Consider the following 15962-nt stretch of genomic DNA (forward strand, 5'->3'; position numbering starts at 1 on the left):
AGCATACATGCGGCAATGGCAAACAATAGTTAAGATAATTTTTTAAATCTGCTTTTTTGTACTGATCTATTCTGAATTTTGCAACGAAATGTCCCGATTCATTAAAGAACATTTGTACGAAATCATGAAATATTTTGAAATAATGACATTGGTTACTCTGGAATAAAATAAACATTTGTAAGTCTTCTCGGTTAGGTGCTTTTATATAAAAAATAGTCAAAACAGCCGAATTCCCACTTGCTCTTTTCTCTAACTTGCTTCTCATTTGATATTTTTGGTACTTAGGTGAGTTGACCCCAAATCTTGATTGAGCAAACAAAGTCAATAAAATAAAACTAGCTGATGTGCTCGAATATTGGTAAAATGCATTGTACTCGGTCAACTGACCTGTACAGTGAACGTAAAATCATGTCCTTTGATTCACTCAAGACCAACGATAAATAAGCCAAACGCCTACCATGAAAAAACTATAAAAAACATCCCCAGCTCCATTACTAATCTAAGAGACGGTGCCAACATTAATTTTTTTGGTTGCATTGAAAATATTTGATTTCGTACTAGACGAAAATGGTCGATGATAACTATTTAAATATCAAACCATAGTATAATAACGAGTAGAAGCAGCTTCTTAGTTATTTTGATACAGAAAGTAATCTCCCAGAGTTACAGGCAACTTGACTCCAATTCGAAAGTTAATAAATTGTTTGCAAATATTTGTATTCACTGCGATTTACACGTCTTAAATTAAAGTTGACGTAAGAGTAATAATGACTTACGCGTTTCGACTTTTGACGAGTTATACAAATGATAATAAATTTGCATCTACTTTAAATCGAACTGATGTAACGGAGTACAAGTTAATCGTCACTCACGAAAACTCGACTGGACACAAAAAAACAGTGACTAACAACCTGTCAATGGACAATGAACGTTGAATAAATGAGCGTAATTTGGATGAAGCGAAATGGGCAAAGGCGCAGGGAAAACATTGTAGAAAAAAAGGATGGTTAGCCGCGGCAGGGCTTTAGAGACTGCTGAGCGTTTAGCGGAGAGCAACTAATTGGTGGTTAAGTTTTCAGGGGAAAAACGAGTTGTTCGCATTGACTTGTGCGCTGGAAGCTCACGCCCGTGAGCGGGAGCGCGGGCGACAGGGCCCTCGGGTGGCGGGCCAATGGTGGCGCGCAGTGCTCGCGGGGCGGCTCCGCCCCTGGGCCAATGAGCGCGGAGCGATCGTCGTCGCGGCCAAGGGGCGGCCTCGGATCGCTCGAGCCCGAGTGAACACCCCGGGCCGTCCGCCGTCCGCCGTCCGCCGGCCGCCGACCGCCTCGCGCGGCAACCCTTGCGCAAAGGTTAAAAATCTCGCCCACCGGAATCGCGTGTCCGCGCATGAGCTTTAGCCCCCGACCCGAGCCGACCTCTTCCCCAAGCCAACCCCCGAGCCCGTCGCTCGCTCGCTCGCCGCTGCCTGCACTCCGCGCCTCGTCCGCCCGCGGCGCATTCGTTTTATTCTGCCCGCGCGCGCGCGCGATCCGCGCCACGATCAAGTGCTCGCTCGCCTATCTCTGCCCGAGCTTCGTCTGCGATTCAGCGCCGCTTCCCTTTGGTCGCAGTCCGTCGCCAAACAACGCTCTCTTCTCGCCTCCATGCTTTTCCGCGGCGAGCTTCCGCGCTTCCCGACGACCAGCCTCGCCAAACTATCTCTGCACTTTGTCCCCATCAAGTAAGTGCTCTCTTCTAGCTCTTTTCTACTTGGCGTGCACTTCTAACCACACGCAGCTCGCTTTTCCCTTTGCTTGGATCTCAGTGCCCGAGTACACTGATCTACGCTATTACTTTTCTATTGTGCAATCGTCAGCCAAAGCGATGTAATGTCCTAGTAATGTCTTCTCGGTACGCGCGAGAAGACGCGTATTCAATTTATTATTCACCTTAGCAAAATGTATATTTGGTTTTAGAATCTGTCAGTTGCAAGTGAAATTTACATAATCGAACAAGATTGATATTTCTTAATTGTGATGGACTTTTTGGAGTGAAATCCAAATAGCTTATTTGTATAACCGTTTTTTAACATAGAATCAATCATTTTCTTGCAAGCCGAAGATATATCACCTTACATTAGCCGAAGCATATTTTTTTATATCTGCAAAATTGTTAGAAATATCGTTTTACGTAATCTCATTGATTTTCATGCTTTGTGAAAACGGTGTCAGTCAGATCATCTAACTAATAAAAAGTTTACTCGTCTACAATACGACGAAATTTTAGATTTATTTATAATTGAACACTTCGCTATTCCGTACAATCGTATGATAGTAATCTCAAATTGGAAAATTACGCAATGAATTATTTAAGTTGAATAATCGCAAGCCCAAAAATGATCATTATAATGGTCGCGACGAACATCGTTCGCAAGCTCTTATTCCACGCAGATTTTTCATTAATAACCCATCCGAAAATTGCATCACTGATCGAATTGACTGCACAGGCATAATGTATTATTAAATTAAAATTGTTCAGATAGCATCAGAATGCACTCGTGCGATGCGCCGTCGCAACAATATTTGGAGATTTAATTAATTAAGAGCTTGCGATCGACTTTCATCGCAACCATGGTCTTCATCTATTACTTATTTCCAATTTATAAAATTTCTCACGTAATTCATTACAACAGTTTTCCAGTTGTACTACGTATACGATAACTTGCAAAAATATACTAAAAATATGTTATTTTATATAGGTAGACGTTGAAAATATGAAGTTAAACTTTTATTGTATAATTTACCCTAAGTTAAGCCTATTCATGACATAAATTTAGGCAATCTTGACAAATTTTATTGCTAAATTCAGATATTTCACATTTTCATCAAAACCTATTCGTCGAGTTTCTAATTAAATGTTTTAATAACCAGTAGTAGTAGTAACCAAAATGAGCTTAAATGTTCGTGTACCTTATTTTGTAGTACATTTTATGTTTGTATAGTCTATTTTTAACAAGTTATAAATACAAACATTTGTTTAGTTAGAATGACTAGATTATTAGAGTTACAAGTATAGTATGAATATAAAAATCTAATCAATTTTTTATTATGTTCTCATGTAAATTTTAAATAGTTTTTTTTTTAATTTGACTATACTTGAAGAGATTCGTCACCGTTTTAACAAAACTAACATTGATTTTACCTCAATCATGTTCCGTTTCGTACCTTTTTACCCTCTTTTGCCTATTTATTTGTCCCTCTATTTACTTGTTTTTAGATTCATTCGTCTGGATATATCAACATAGTAACATTTTTCCCCCTTATTGCCTATCGTTTGTCTTTTTTTTTATGTTTCTTTTTGCTTCTTCGATTCAGTCCTTTTCAAATTATGTAGTTTTTAAAAGTTTTGTTAATGTTTTATAACGTACATTAGTATTTAGTAGCTAAAAATTATAAATTTGAAAGAAATAAAATATATAACCATTGATTAAAATTCCAGTATATTTTCGAAATCTTCTTACCAAATTTATACAATTCTTAGCGCAAAGATATTCATTTCTAAAAGATTTAAGTTCTAATTCCATATGTTATTGGAGTGACTATGTCGACAAATATAACATTAATATTGTAAATAAAATAGAACAGAAAAATTGTGGAATAATAGAAAAAATGTATAAGAAAAGACACAAGGTAGAGATGATAAAATATAATGAAACAAAAAAAAAATAGTTGACATGGTGCAAAGTCGAAGGGATTATATAAACAAACTATTTCAATGAATATGTCGACACACAAAAAAGATATAGAAAACAATATCATTAAAATAGTACAATAAAAAATGTGATTACTTTTTTTCGTGAAGCAATGAATCAAATAATGGTAGCAATATACAATAGCGAAATAATATAAATTTTGAAAATAATGAAATTGAGAAGATAATGTATTAATATGCTGAAGTACTGATCCCACTAAACAAGTGATCTAAACGACATGCTTTGTCAAAATATTAACACTATTGTACAGGCGATGAATCTGATACGTTATATCGAAGTGTCGACACCATTCTATAAATCATCGAGATGATATATATTGTGAAAGTAATGACGGTAAAGACGATCGAAATTGTATAGTTATTCAAAGTAAAAGTAACTTGAAAACACGATTAAAATATATCGTTTTAAAATGACAAATAAATTTAAGTATTGTGATAAATTTGAGCTTCTGAATGGACTAGTCTTTTACGGATACCATTATATAAAAAAACGTTCTTTGTGATACGCCCATATAAAGAATAATATTCTTTAACCTCAGTGGTTATGTAGATAAATATCATACATACTTTACGTATATATATATAATAGCAATGACTTAGAGTTTTACACGAAGATTTCTATTTTTGCATTCGACTAAAGTCGGAATTGAAAAGTCGTGCAATTATTGTTTTTAAATTCTAGTTACACTTTCCGATTTAGAAAATAAAATACCGAAGTTCTTTTGAAATGAGTGCTATTGAAAAAAGTCGGCTGATCTAAATTGAAAATTATTTATTTGAATGAAAATGAATAGAAAAAGTAAAAGAAAATTGATCAATAGCAATTAAATAGTAGATTGTAGCGATAATAGCATAAGCCCATAGCGCTGTAAATTGACACCCGAGGCGAATTCGATTTGCAAATACTTTCGTGGCGTAGGTATGTAATCTGCTGATTTTTGGCCAGCAAGGCCAAGATTAGCCTGTTACCGAGCGAGTCGCGGTCGGGAAAATATTACTTTCGTGTCGCTGGGCAAGAAAGTTATATCAGGAGCGCTCTGTGTTATCCAAAACACTTGTATCAGAATTGTTTGAACCGGAATGAACGTATTACTCAGCCTTTCGTGAATGTCCAATATGCGATCGAAAAGCTGGATGATAGCTTAATGATTGCGGCACGAGCTGCGGTGGCTATTAATTAAGCGCGGTATACAAACAGCGGGAAAGGGCTTCGAGAGAGGCGTGTTATAATGAGATCTCAGCAGGGTGCAGATTAATTTCATGGCAATCTCAAGTATGCGTCACATTACAAAGCTACTAATTATTTTGTCTAGATTGGTATCAATGTTACTGGTAAAAGCCACACCACGCAAACACTTGGCGAAGCGTGAAAAGGGTCTGGCGGTACACGAATATGCGTGTGCCAGAGGAGCTAGGTAGCATAATATTCGACGATCATTCGGCGTTGAGAAAGAAGCAGACCTGTAGAAATGACGGAAAAAACTTGAAAGCGAAAGAGAGGCGATAGCGACGGTTCGTTATATTTACGAGAGATCTCGGGTTCCGACGGAGGCTTCGCGACGAATAGAAAAGAACCGAGTGCAGGATCGCTTCGAGCGGCAAGCTAAGCGCGACAGTTAACGCGACGCAGGTAACGAGGGGCCAGGCGATCAGATGGAAGCAGATAGGCGAACGAAGAGCTTTGCGGCGCGCGTGCCGCCACGTGCAGTGGCCGAGGTCGCGCGCGACCAGTGCGCGACGCAGCTCGACCAGGCTGACTTTGTGTTCGCGCGGAGCGCCTGCCCCGGGAGACCGAGGCCTGCACCTGCAGCGCTGCCCACCGCAAAGCTTTTCCGCTGCTCAAATAATTGCCACTTACAGCCCATTTTATCGTCAAGCTGCGGCTCGACAGGAGCGCATATGTAAAAACATATGTTACGCTTGAGCCAGCTCGTGACGCGTTTATCACCTATGCCTGCACCGCCGCTTCGCTCCCCCTTGCCTCGCTAAATTTTCCTAGCCCGAGCTGCGCGCGAGCCCTTTCTCCCCCGCACCGGCTACAAAATCCAACCAAATTACTCGTTATTCACTGTTCTTTTCTGACACGCCACACGTACAAACCCACCGCCGAGTCGATCATTAGGCAACCAGTTTCAACGCCAATTTCAGTATTTACTATCCTTGCCGTTCTATTCCAGCAACCACCCGTGCACTGACATTTTTCAACTGCAACCTGTATGGTCGTTAAATTCAACCCTGACTGCCGATGATCTGCTTTATTCGCTACAACGTTAAAGGTATTGGGCCTTCATACGTGACATACTGTCTTGATTCTCTTGTAGTTTTCTTTAATGATAAATTTTGTAATAATGGAAAGAAGAAAAATAGAGAGAAATGGAAATCCACTTAATTTTAATTATATTCAGCATCGTTTCGTCAGCAGATTTGCTGACCTCTTCAGGCTGATTTCTCTCGTAGTCAAATTATTATAGGCTAAAACGAACAGCTTACAATGCAGTAACAAATCAAGTATTTCAACGTATATATATATATATATTCTTCATCTATCATCCCTTCCTTGTAGATCTTAATAAAGGCTTATAAATATGACTAAGATATTGTATATCCTCTTTTCTATTTAAAGTGTTTTTATGTAAGCCGATGTGCAACATTTCGGATATTCTGCGTTTCTTGTAATTCTTTTCATAATCCAATATCTTAGCTTTTTTCCAGTTAAATTCGTGTGAGAGAGTTCTTCTATGCTCGCTATTCCAAATAATTGCAAAATCTTTAAAAAATGTTCTTCTGTGTTAAAAAAACATGACATTACTCCAATATCTTTATTACAAAAACCATTACAAGAGTTCATACGTTTAGGAAAAGACAAATCTGATTTATTAGACAATACTGGTATTGTCTATAGTTTTAACTGCAAATAATGTTCAGCTGTCTACATAGGTGAAAGTAAGCGATCGTTAAAAATTAGATTAAATGAACACAAAAAAAAACATTGACTCAGATACAGTAGTAGCTACACATAGGAGAAGTCTCTCACACGAATTTGAATAGAAAAGAGGATATACAATATCTTAGTCATATCTATAAAAGCCTTTATTAAGATCGATGAGAAGGGGTTAATAGATAATAGATGAAGAATATATATGTGTTGAAATACTTAATTTCTTACTGTATTGTAACGTGACTGGCTACGAGCTGTTCGTTTTAGCCTATAATAATTTGACTATGAGAGAAATCAGGTACACACATATATATAATTTACCTTTAAAATTACATTTGCAACTTTATTGTTAATAATTTGCTGTTTTTCTGTTAATAAAGCCTGAAGAGGTCAGCAAATGTGCTGACGAAAGGTTGCTGAGTATTGGGCCTTCGTTGTTCGTCGAGCACGCGGCTACTAAATTGTCTTTCGACGGATAGCTCCAAGGGGGACAAGTATCTACTTTTAACAGTTTGAATAGCTGATTGAAAAGCAGACGTCGAGAGCTTTAACATGCCGTTGACGTACTTTTCCGCGCGAACATATCGATCAGCATCGACGACGACGGCTTTGAAGGTTGTCGCTACTTTTCTCTTCGTCGGCAGTCTGCAATAAATGCATCGTGTGAGTATGAATCGTTATCTCGATCGTTGACTGTTTGCCATACGAGAATGTTTGTATCGCCTACAAGTTCAGTGTGTACAAGATTAACAGAATAAGTGACCGGAGGAGAAAAAGTTGCGGAAACTCGTGCATATAGAAATAATCTATTATTAGCAGCTGCAGGCGGAGTATCGGATATGCCACATTGAAAGAACATATGCGGATATAGGCGTGCAAGTGGAATTGTAATGACGCGGTGCAAAGTCACGCAATCATTGCGCCCAGAGGCGTGTAAATCGAGGCGCACGCTTGCTATTAGTCTGCTTATTGTCGACGTAAAAGCCACCGAATGTCGCAAGCCAAAGTGTCATTTCCCTTCCGAAACTGCTCGTGTACTTTTTCACTTTCCGAACGTCAGCGTCCTTTCCGCTGAAACATTTCAACCTATCGATCCAGTGCGAGATGAGTTGTATATTATGCAACGTCGCGCAAACTCTCGATAGAATTTTCTTCAACGACGTTCTCGAAAGATGCAGTCTTTTTCTTGCTTTTTCATTGTCAAGCTTAGCTGGACGTTTGCATTCGTAAATAGCAACAATCCATGACATTGCAGATATTTGGAAGGAAGCATAGGCGTAGCGCGCCGTACCCGTTCGAATATAACAAAAGAGGGATAGTTACGTGCGCATTCGGCAGTAGCGAACTAGAGATAGAATAGTTCCTTCTTTTACTCGTATGAAAAGCGTACACTGGATACGAATTTCTCTCAGGAAGCTCTTTCGTCGAAACAGCACGTGTCGACAGTATGATATCTCGATTAATCTCGGTAGAGACAGGTCAATTATGCAGATTCCGTGGTTCGGCAAGCAAAGTGGCGAAGTATAAAGTGACTCCGAAGACTCGTGGCCACGCCTAAGCGATCGATCAGCATTTTTTCTCGCGCGGCGCGAGCGAGAAAAAAATGCACGTGTGAGGTGACGATGAAAAAAATTAACATACTGGATTTTTTACGCGTCGCCCCGCCGACAGCTTGCGGCTTGTCAAAACTATCGGAAAGTCATCGAAATGACATTAGTCGTCGTCGTCGGTGGCGGTGGCGGTGGCGGTGGCGGTGGCGGCAGCGGCGGCACGCAGCCCTTTTCTTTTTGTTATTATTCCGGGCCGCGCTGATCGATGCGATATAGCATGGCTGCATGATACAGCTCGGCCATTGGCGCCCGAGGCGAGCATGTGTCGCCGTTGTTTCGAGGGCGGCAATAATGCTCGTTACGCTTATCGCGATGCTCATTACTCGTCGGTCGGGCGTCCGCGGCGACTGATTGGGCGCGCGCGCGCGAAGCTGCAGGCAGGCCGGCTACTGGACGGCGAGCTTCGAGAAGAAGCGCGGCGAGCGCCGATGAATAACGAAGGCGCGTATCGAAGCCAAGCGATCGCGGAGTCGGTGACATATGTGCGTGGCGACGCGTGACCGGCGGACCGGCCACTGGCGAGGCGCGTCCGCGCGCGTAATGGCCGGTCCGCGGGCTGCGGCGGAGCGTGAGTCAGCGCCGAGCGCGGCACCGAAAAAGACACGGGGCGAAGGCGGGAGGAGAGCCGCCGCCGAGGCCTGGCTTGTTCGCTGATGGATTCGGCGCGAGAGCAGACGGGGCGACATGTCGATTGCCGGCGTCGAGGGCGCTACACATCTATCCACTCGAGGACAGACACGCTTTTCTTATTTGCGCCGCCGCGGCCCCGGCGCGCAGCTGCCGCGCTCCTCGTCGCGGGGGCTGCTGCCACCGCTCCGGCGCCGCGATGCGGTTCGCCGCGGCTGCTGCTCGCTGCATTATTCAGCGCCGGCGCCCCGTCCTCCCCGCCGCGCTCGTTTGTCCGCGGCGAGCGCGCTCGGTCCCCGGTACGCGACGGATGCCCCGCGGAGCCGGTCCCCGGGAGAGACGTTCGCGACTCGGCCGGGTCGTCGCGCGCGGCGGCGCCCGCGGCGGCGCCGGAGCGGAAAACGAGGCGCGCGCGCGCGCGCGCTAGAGACTCCTCGTTATCGGGCATGCAGTATGCATCGCGCGCCGCTGCAGTTGGACGCGTAATGGCAGGCTTGGCACGCGAGGCCGCGGTTGCGACTCCGCGCTGGGCAGCGAGCGCCGCGCCAGCACCCTCTAAGCTCGCGTGCACGGCCGCGACAACGTTGACTTTCGCGCAGCCGTGGCTCGGCGCAAAGCGCCGCTCGTCCAGCCGCGCATTATCGTATAGCCGGCGAGGTGGACGGCGAGTCGCGTGTGCGCGTTATATGCCCCCGAGTCTATCACGAAACCGAGTGGACGCGGCCTCAACATGGCGCTTGATTAGCGGTTGGCCGTTTATCGACGTACCTTTCCGCTGGCGCTCGTGCTCGCGCCGACGTGTCGCCGTAGGTGGACGCGCGCCGATCGGGACGGGCCGATCGGCTTCGGGCAGAGTGCGCCACGCGCTGACCGCGGCCCCGCGATTGTCGGTTGCAGATGTCGGCCTGGATAGTCGCCCGCGGCTGCTGCGAACGCTGACGCGCTGCGACGACCCGAGAGAGCGAGCGCGCCAACATGGAAGAGAACGGCAGAGGCGAGAGCTTGTGCAAGGTCTGCGGCGACAAAGCCTCCGGCAAGCACTACGGCGTGGCCAGCTGCGACGGCTGCCGCGGCTTTTTCAAACGGTCCATCCGGAGGTACGCCAGGTAATCGTGCGCGCCCCTGCCGAGTGGCGTCCCCGAGCGCAGTCTGTCCGTCTGATCGTTTGCCGCTGCACTGTTTAGGAACCTGGACTACGTTTGCAAGGAGAGCGGCCAGTGCGTGGTGGACGTGTCGAGGCGGAATCAGTGCCAAGCCTGCCGGTTCACCAAGTGCTTGCAAATGAACATGAAGAGAGAAGGTAAATGTGAGCCGCGGGCGCGGACGACGGACGACGAGGCGTAAGTGGAGATGGCTGTGTTGACAAATCTCTGGCACAACATTATGAATAGAAAGCCGAAGTGGAAAAGAGCAAACAGTCGATGAAAATTAGAGAGAGAGGGAGAGGGGAGAGAGGCGAGAGCGAGAGCGCGCCCGCGGGAATGAAATCGGAGAATCGCGTGGACGACGACACCCCTATTTATCTTTTCGCCGGGGCGCTTAGCGCGGGCTGCGTGTCAGAGGCAGCTCTCGCTCTCGTCGGCTCTCGTCGGCTCTCGGTAAACAAGCGTGGACCGCGCGCGCGGAAAGAGAGAGTGCTCGGCGACGAGGGGTCGGCCCGAGCAAACACTTGATTGCATCGAGATATCAATTAGCGCGGCCGCTGCCGCCCTCGAGTGGCGCGCGCGCGCGCCATTAGCGAGATTCCGGGCGAGCGGCGCGGACAAAGGGCTAACCGTCGGCGCATTGCAGCGGTGCAGCACGAGCGCGCGCCGCGCAGCAGCGGCAGCTCCATGGCGGCGATGGCGGTGGCCGCGAGGAAGCCGCCCGCGGCCGCGGGCCTCTACCCCCACGGCCCGCACGGCCCGCACGGCCCGCACGGCCCGCACGGCCCGCACGGCCAGCACGGCCACGTCTACCACGCCAGAGCGGCCGGGGCGGCCGGGGCGGCCGGCGCCGCTGCGCCCTACCACCCGCTGCTCTACCCGGCCTTCTTCTCCTTCAAGCCCGTCGTGCCGGCCTTCCCCGCCGCCAGCCACGGTCAGTCCGACGGCCGGCTGCGACGCCCCCGCCCCCCTCTGCCCGCCCACTAACCGACGGCGCCCTGTTCGCAGACTGCACGGGCGACCTGCTGCGCCTGACCACGGCCTCGCACTTGCTGCCCGGCAGAGTGGCGCCCGCTGCCGCGGCCGCCGCCGCAGCCGCCGCGGCCGCCGCCGCCACCGCCCGTGACGCGCTGTCCACCTCGGCCGGCAAGGAGGACGAGGTGACGAGCTCCGAGGAGGCCGCGGCCATCGAGCGCGCGCCCTCCAAGAAAGGTTGGCTCCCGCCCTTGCACTCGCACGCCTCCCCCGCGGCGAGCCGCGCGCTAACCGCCTCGCCCGACTGCGCAGACGAGCAGGCCTCGAGCCGGCTGCTGACGCCCCTGATCTGCAGCTCCCTGGGCGACGCGCCGAGCGCCAGCTTCTCGCTGCTGCCCGCGGAGAACGTGTACGAGTTCGCGGCCAAGCTGCTGTTCCTGGCGGTCAAGTGGCCCCGCAGCATCTCCTCCTTCCTCCAGGTAGCGCCGCTCGGCCCGACGCCCGACGCCCGACGCCCCGACGCCCCGACGCCCCGACGCCCGTCTAACGCCTCTCTGTGGCAGCTGTCGTATCGCGACCAGGCCATACTGCTGGAGGAGTCCTGGTGCGAGCTGTTCGTGCTGACGGCCGCCCAGTGGAACTTCCCCGTGGAGGAGTCGCAGCTGCTGCCGCACGCCGTATCGCCCGACAAGCGCCAGATCCTCAGCGACGAGGCCAGACGACTGCGCGAGCTGCTGGCCAGGTGCGCCATTTTGCGCATCGACCACTCCGAGTACGCTTGCCTCAAGGCCATCGTGCTCTTCAAAGGAGGTAACGCCCGACCTTCCAGCCCACGCTACAACCACATTCTCGCGTTAGTTGGCTTTTGCATTTGACCGAGAGCGTTGTACAATGGAGTTGTCGGTAAATCATAGGCAGTGCTGTTCGCAACGCGAGTGGGGCTGTCGAGTCGGCGGGCAGCGCGGGACCGGACAGCACGGGGCCGGGCAGCACGGGGCCGGGCAGCACGGGGCCGGGCAGCACGGGGCCGGGCAGCACGGGGCCGGGCAGCACGGGGCCGGGCAGCTAGGCTGCGGGCAGCACAGCGGACCCAACTTGTACCATTTGTCGCTCTGAAACACAACGGCCAGAGCTCGCGATCGTTTTGCTCGACGCGCTCGACGCGCTCGACGCGCTTACGCCTTGAAGGACGAATTGACGCCCTGCCACGGGCACCAGTCTGTCCGCTCTGACGATCCTCTTGTCCGCGGTTAGCAGCGACTCGTCCACGGAGCAGTACGTTATCAAGGGCTTCGGGTCGTTCTTCTCGCGCGGCTCCTGGCACCTCCTCGGACGAGCCTCCGCCACGCATCTCTGCACCCGACCAGCTTCTTTCGCTGGACAGGCATCGTATTTCGACGGCGATTTCCTGCCCAAAGCAATTATCGGCTTTCTTCCTCTAACCTCTATCGTCAATCGCGAGCTCCGATCTCGCGAATCCTTCGTCTGCTTATGCGCGCTGCGCTAAATTTACGACGGTCCGACTTACAGAGCATCCATTCGCTCCAGCAAACACACCATTCTCCCGAGCTCGTGGCCGGGGCTAGCAACTTCGTTCGAAAATCCCCAGTTGCCGATAGCCTCGGCTACTCCGGTACCGTCACCGCGTGAATATTCCAGCGTGCAAGGAACACACGAAGGCATTTTCGATTTTTTTTTTCTTTTACTTGACAATTTTTCGCTTTTATCGGACGACCAGTTGTAATTTTTTTTTAGCTGTTCAACGTCACTTCAAATTTTCATTGTTTTGTCCGGCCTGCCGATGACGGCTGCTCACTTCAGAATATCGATCCGAAAGCATTCCTTACGTTTGTTACTCGATCAGCGCGATAGGCGACTGCACAAGACTCTCAACAATTTTAATTCGTACACACGACGAGTGAAATGCCATTATGCTTCATTTTTTCCGTATTCTTATAAATTTGTAAAATGAAATTTCGCATTTCGCGATGACGGAAGGTATGTATGGTTAACGAGGCATTCATAAATGTGAAAACTCCATTCCGCTACAATCGCCTATCGTGGCCGCAAGCTCGCGACTGATTGATCGAAGTAAATTTGAAAGTTGGTCAACCATCTGTGAAATTTGATCTTAAAATTGTAACTGAAAGAAAAGAAAAAAATGTTTGTTTGAGTCGCGCGGGCAGCCGATTTCAGAGTTGAGCTGAAATGCCGTGAGTAATTGTTTGATCGCGAGTACGTTTGAACGTACGAGCGGAGGTGAATAGGGCTGGAAAAAATGCAAGGATCAGAGCGGAAAGAAAGTAAAATGGAACAAACGTGGTTACAGAGTGCCGAGGGCTGTGCGAGCCGGCGCGAGTGACGGCGCTGCAGGAGCAGACGGTGTCGGTGCTGTCGGATCGGGGTGCCGGTCGCATAGGTCACCTGCTGCTGCTGTTACCACCGGCGCGCGCTCTCTGCCGCAGGACTCTGCACGAGCTGCTGTTCAAGCCGACCGTCGGGGACGTGGCCGTGGAAAGGCTGCTCGACGACATGATCAATGCCATCAGGCCTCATTGACTAGCAGCCCCGTGCCCGCGCGTCACCTACTACCCGGCCTAATTCCTCTTTGCTCTTTCTTTGTACGCACGCTCTCCGAGCGTCAATGGGCCAGCCGCCAAGTTTGAAATGCAAACTAGGAAGAGAGATAGAGAGGGAGGCGGTTGGAAGCGCACAACTGACAAAGTACGCGCCTTGTAAATATTGACGTCTCTGATGTGGTGCAGCTGTGGATTGCCAATAGACGCCGTCTATGAACCAATTGTTTTCTGCGAATATTGCTGTGATTTTTCTTGTACAGTGGTCTTAGTTTGTACACGACCGGTCGCGCCCACAGATTCGGCATGGGTTTTTCATATTTTGATGTATTTATTAGTAACTCTTACGTATAAATATGATTAATAAACGGAAGAGGGACGGGCATGTGTTTGTAAATGAAAGTACTGCAATGTATTAACTAGAATAATTTATTTTTTCGTCACGGTAGAAAAAGGAGAATGTATCTTAACACACGGACTGCAGTGTATTCATATATATATACATACATTTACATATACATATACAATTACAAACAATCCTCAATCGAATGTTGTACACAAAATTTTAAAAAATAATTTGCTTTTCACACTAGTCATTCGCGCGTTTGTTTCTTTAAATTGATTTCAGTTCGGCTATGATTTCTGTTGTATTGAGGTATGCGTGTTCGAGCGATTTCTATCTCGTAGCTTGTCTTCGCAGATACATTGTTATATGAAAATGAGCAATATTGTTGCGGACAAATACAATACGGGCTTTCGATGTATCGGTTCCGAGCGCTGCCCCGCCGTCAGTGGCAGCCAGGCGCGGATGAGGGAGAAAGTCAGATGGTTGGAACAGGAAAAGGAAGAAGGCTGAAGTTTAGAGGGTGGGACTAACGGCTTTACAATCGTGTTCTCTCTCGACACATTCAATTCGGATTTGCGCAACATCGAAACAGAAAGTGTGTCGAAGAATTTTGAAAATTTGCCGAGCTCTTGTGATACTGATGACAAAACAGTTGTGAAAAGAATGACGAAAAAATTGCGAAATATCTAACTTATCATCTCACAAACAAAACTTGGAGCAAAACTGCTTTGAAAGCGCAGCTCTCATGATTTTCGTTCGTTCTTTTCGCTTTCGATAATCTCCTTCTTCCTCCTCGTCTTCTAATCTTGCGATCATAAATTCTCGTAGCATTCTGCGTCGCGGCTTCATATCTCCTTTCTGGCTCGCGCGCTCTCTCCCCCCCCCCCCTCTCTCTCTCTCTCTCTCCCTTTAATCAACATACGTTTAGCATTTATCTCGATTACCCGTTTGTTTTATTACCTGCATTTTTTTTTCTTTAACCCGTTTTAATTTTTCATTTTTTTGTTACGCCATTTAAACGCACACACATGTACGTAACCAACAAGTTTTCAAGCTCTCTGCGGTTCGCATTTTCATGTGCTTACATCAACTTTCCTTAACCAACGACGAATGAATTCCCTCTCAAGAAGAATTAATTACATGCAATCATTCTTTTTTTTTTAAGACTGGATTACAAAAAAAAACTTCTTTTCGATCAATTGACACTTCTCCTTATTATTTCTTTATCCGTAATTTTTATAGCAATGATTTTGACGCGTTTACATTCCAATAAATTTTTATATATATAATACACCGAAGATAATTTTTTTCGCGGACGCCAACTTTTCCATCGAAAGAATCGTCGAAGAACATTTTAGTGAGGAATTGATCTTCGCTTTGCTGAATATACGTTCCGTGCTCGATTCATGCGTCGTCGCTCTTACGCAATGAAGCATTTCATTGACGCGCAGCGTCTTCCAAAGCGCATTATGTCGTCGGTTTCCTTCATAATATGACATTCGACAAATAATTTTGAGATACCAGCTAATCCAAAAGAGAAATTGTGGTCTGTGGTAGATCGACGACACAAGGAATCGAGTTGAAATTTTGACGGCTTATCGTTTGCTGATTCTGATATAAAGTAGCAGGGCTTGCAAACGCAATTCGACGCTAAATCATTGTTCAAGGCGAAAAGTATTTCCAGTCATATTGTTTTCTTTACATCGCTAGCGCATTCACATTTGACGTTGAAATTGAAGTGTCGAAATAAGATTCACCGAGGTTCCTTTGCAAGTGTTGTCAATTGTAAAGTATGTCGAGGAAAACAATAATAAAACGGCGTTGACAAAGGTATGTTTTTCAATGATTTATTTCGGTCGATTTATCGTCGTCACAGACGTTACCGTGTATCGCTCTATCAAACAATCAAACAATCAAACCATCAGGTCGACATTAGCCAATAATTCACTCTCGCATCCTCAATCGCACATTCATTTACAATAGTTGATCTATTTG

General features: G+C 47.2%; 1 protein-coding gene across 1 annotated transcript; it reads left to right on the forward strand.

Annotated features, from left to right (window-relative positions):
* Window positions 1-7217: 7217 nt before the first annotated feature.
* LOC131666133 (nuclear receptor subfamily 2 group E member 1-like) lies at window positions 7218-13899 on the forward strand. Its single transcript, XM_058938540.1, has 8 exons — window positions 7218-7351; window positions 9823-10031; window positions 10110-10225; window positions 10717-11004; window positions 11079-11282; window positions 11358-11524; window positions 11609-11855; window positions 13375-13899. The coding sequence occupies exons 2-8, from the start codon at window positions 9901-9903 to the stop codon at window positions 13602-13604; spliced, it is 1383 nt and encodes a 460-aa protein (XP_058794523.1). The 5' UTR covers window positions 7218-7351; window positions 9823-9900; the 3' UTR covers window positions 13605-13899.
* Window positions 13900-15962: the final 2063 nt, after the last annotated feature.

This window comes from Phymastichus coffea, unplaced genomic scaffold (assembly GCF_024137745.1).
Source record: "Phymastichus coffea isolate CEN01 unplaced genomic scaffold, Cenicafe_Pcof_1.1 PCOF00003, whole genome shotgun sequence".
NCBI lineage: Eukaryota > Metazoa > Arthropoda > Insecta > Hymenoptera > Eulophidae > Phymastichus > Phymastichus coffea.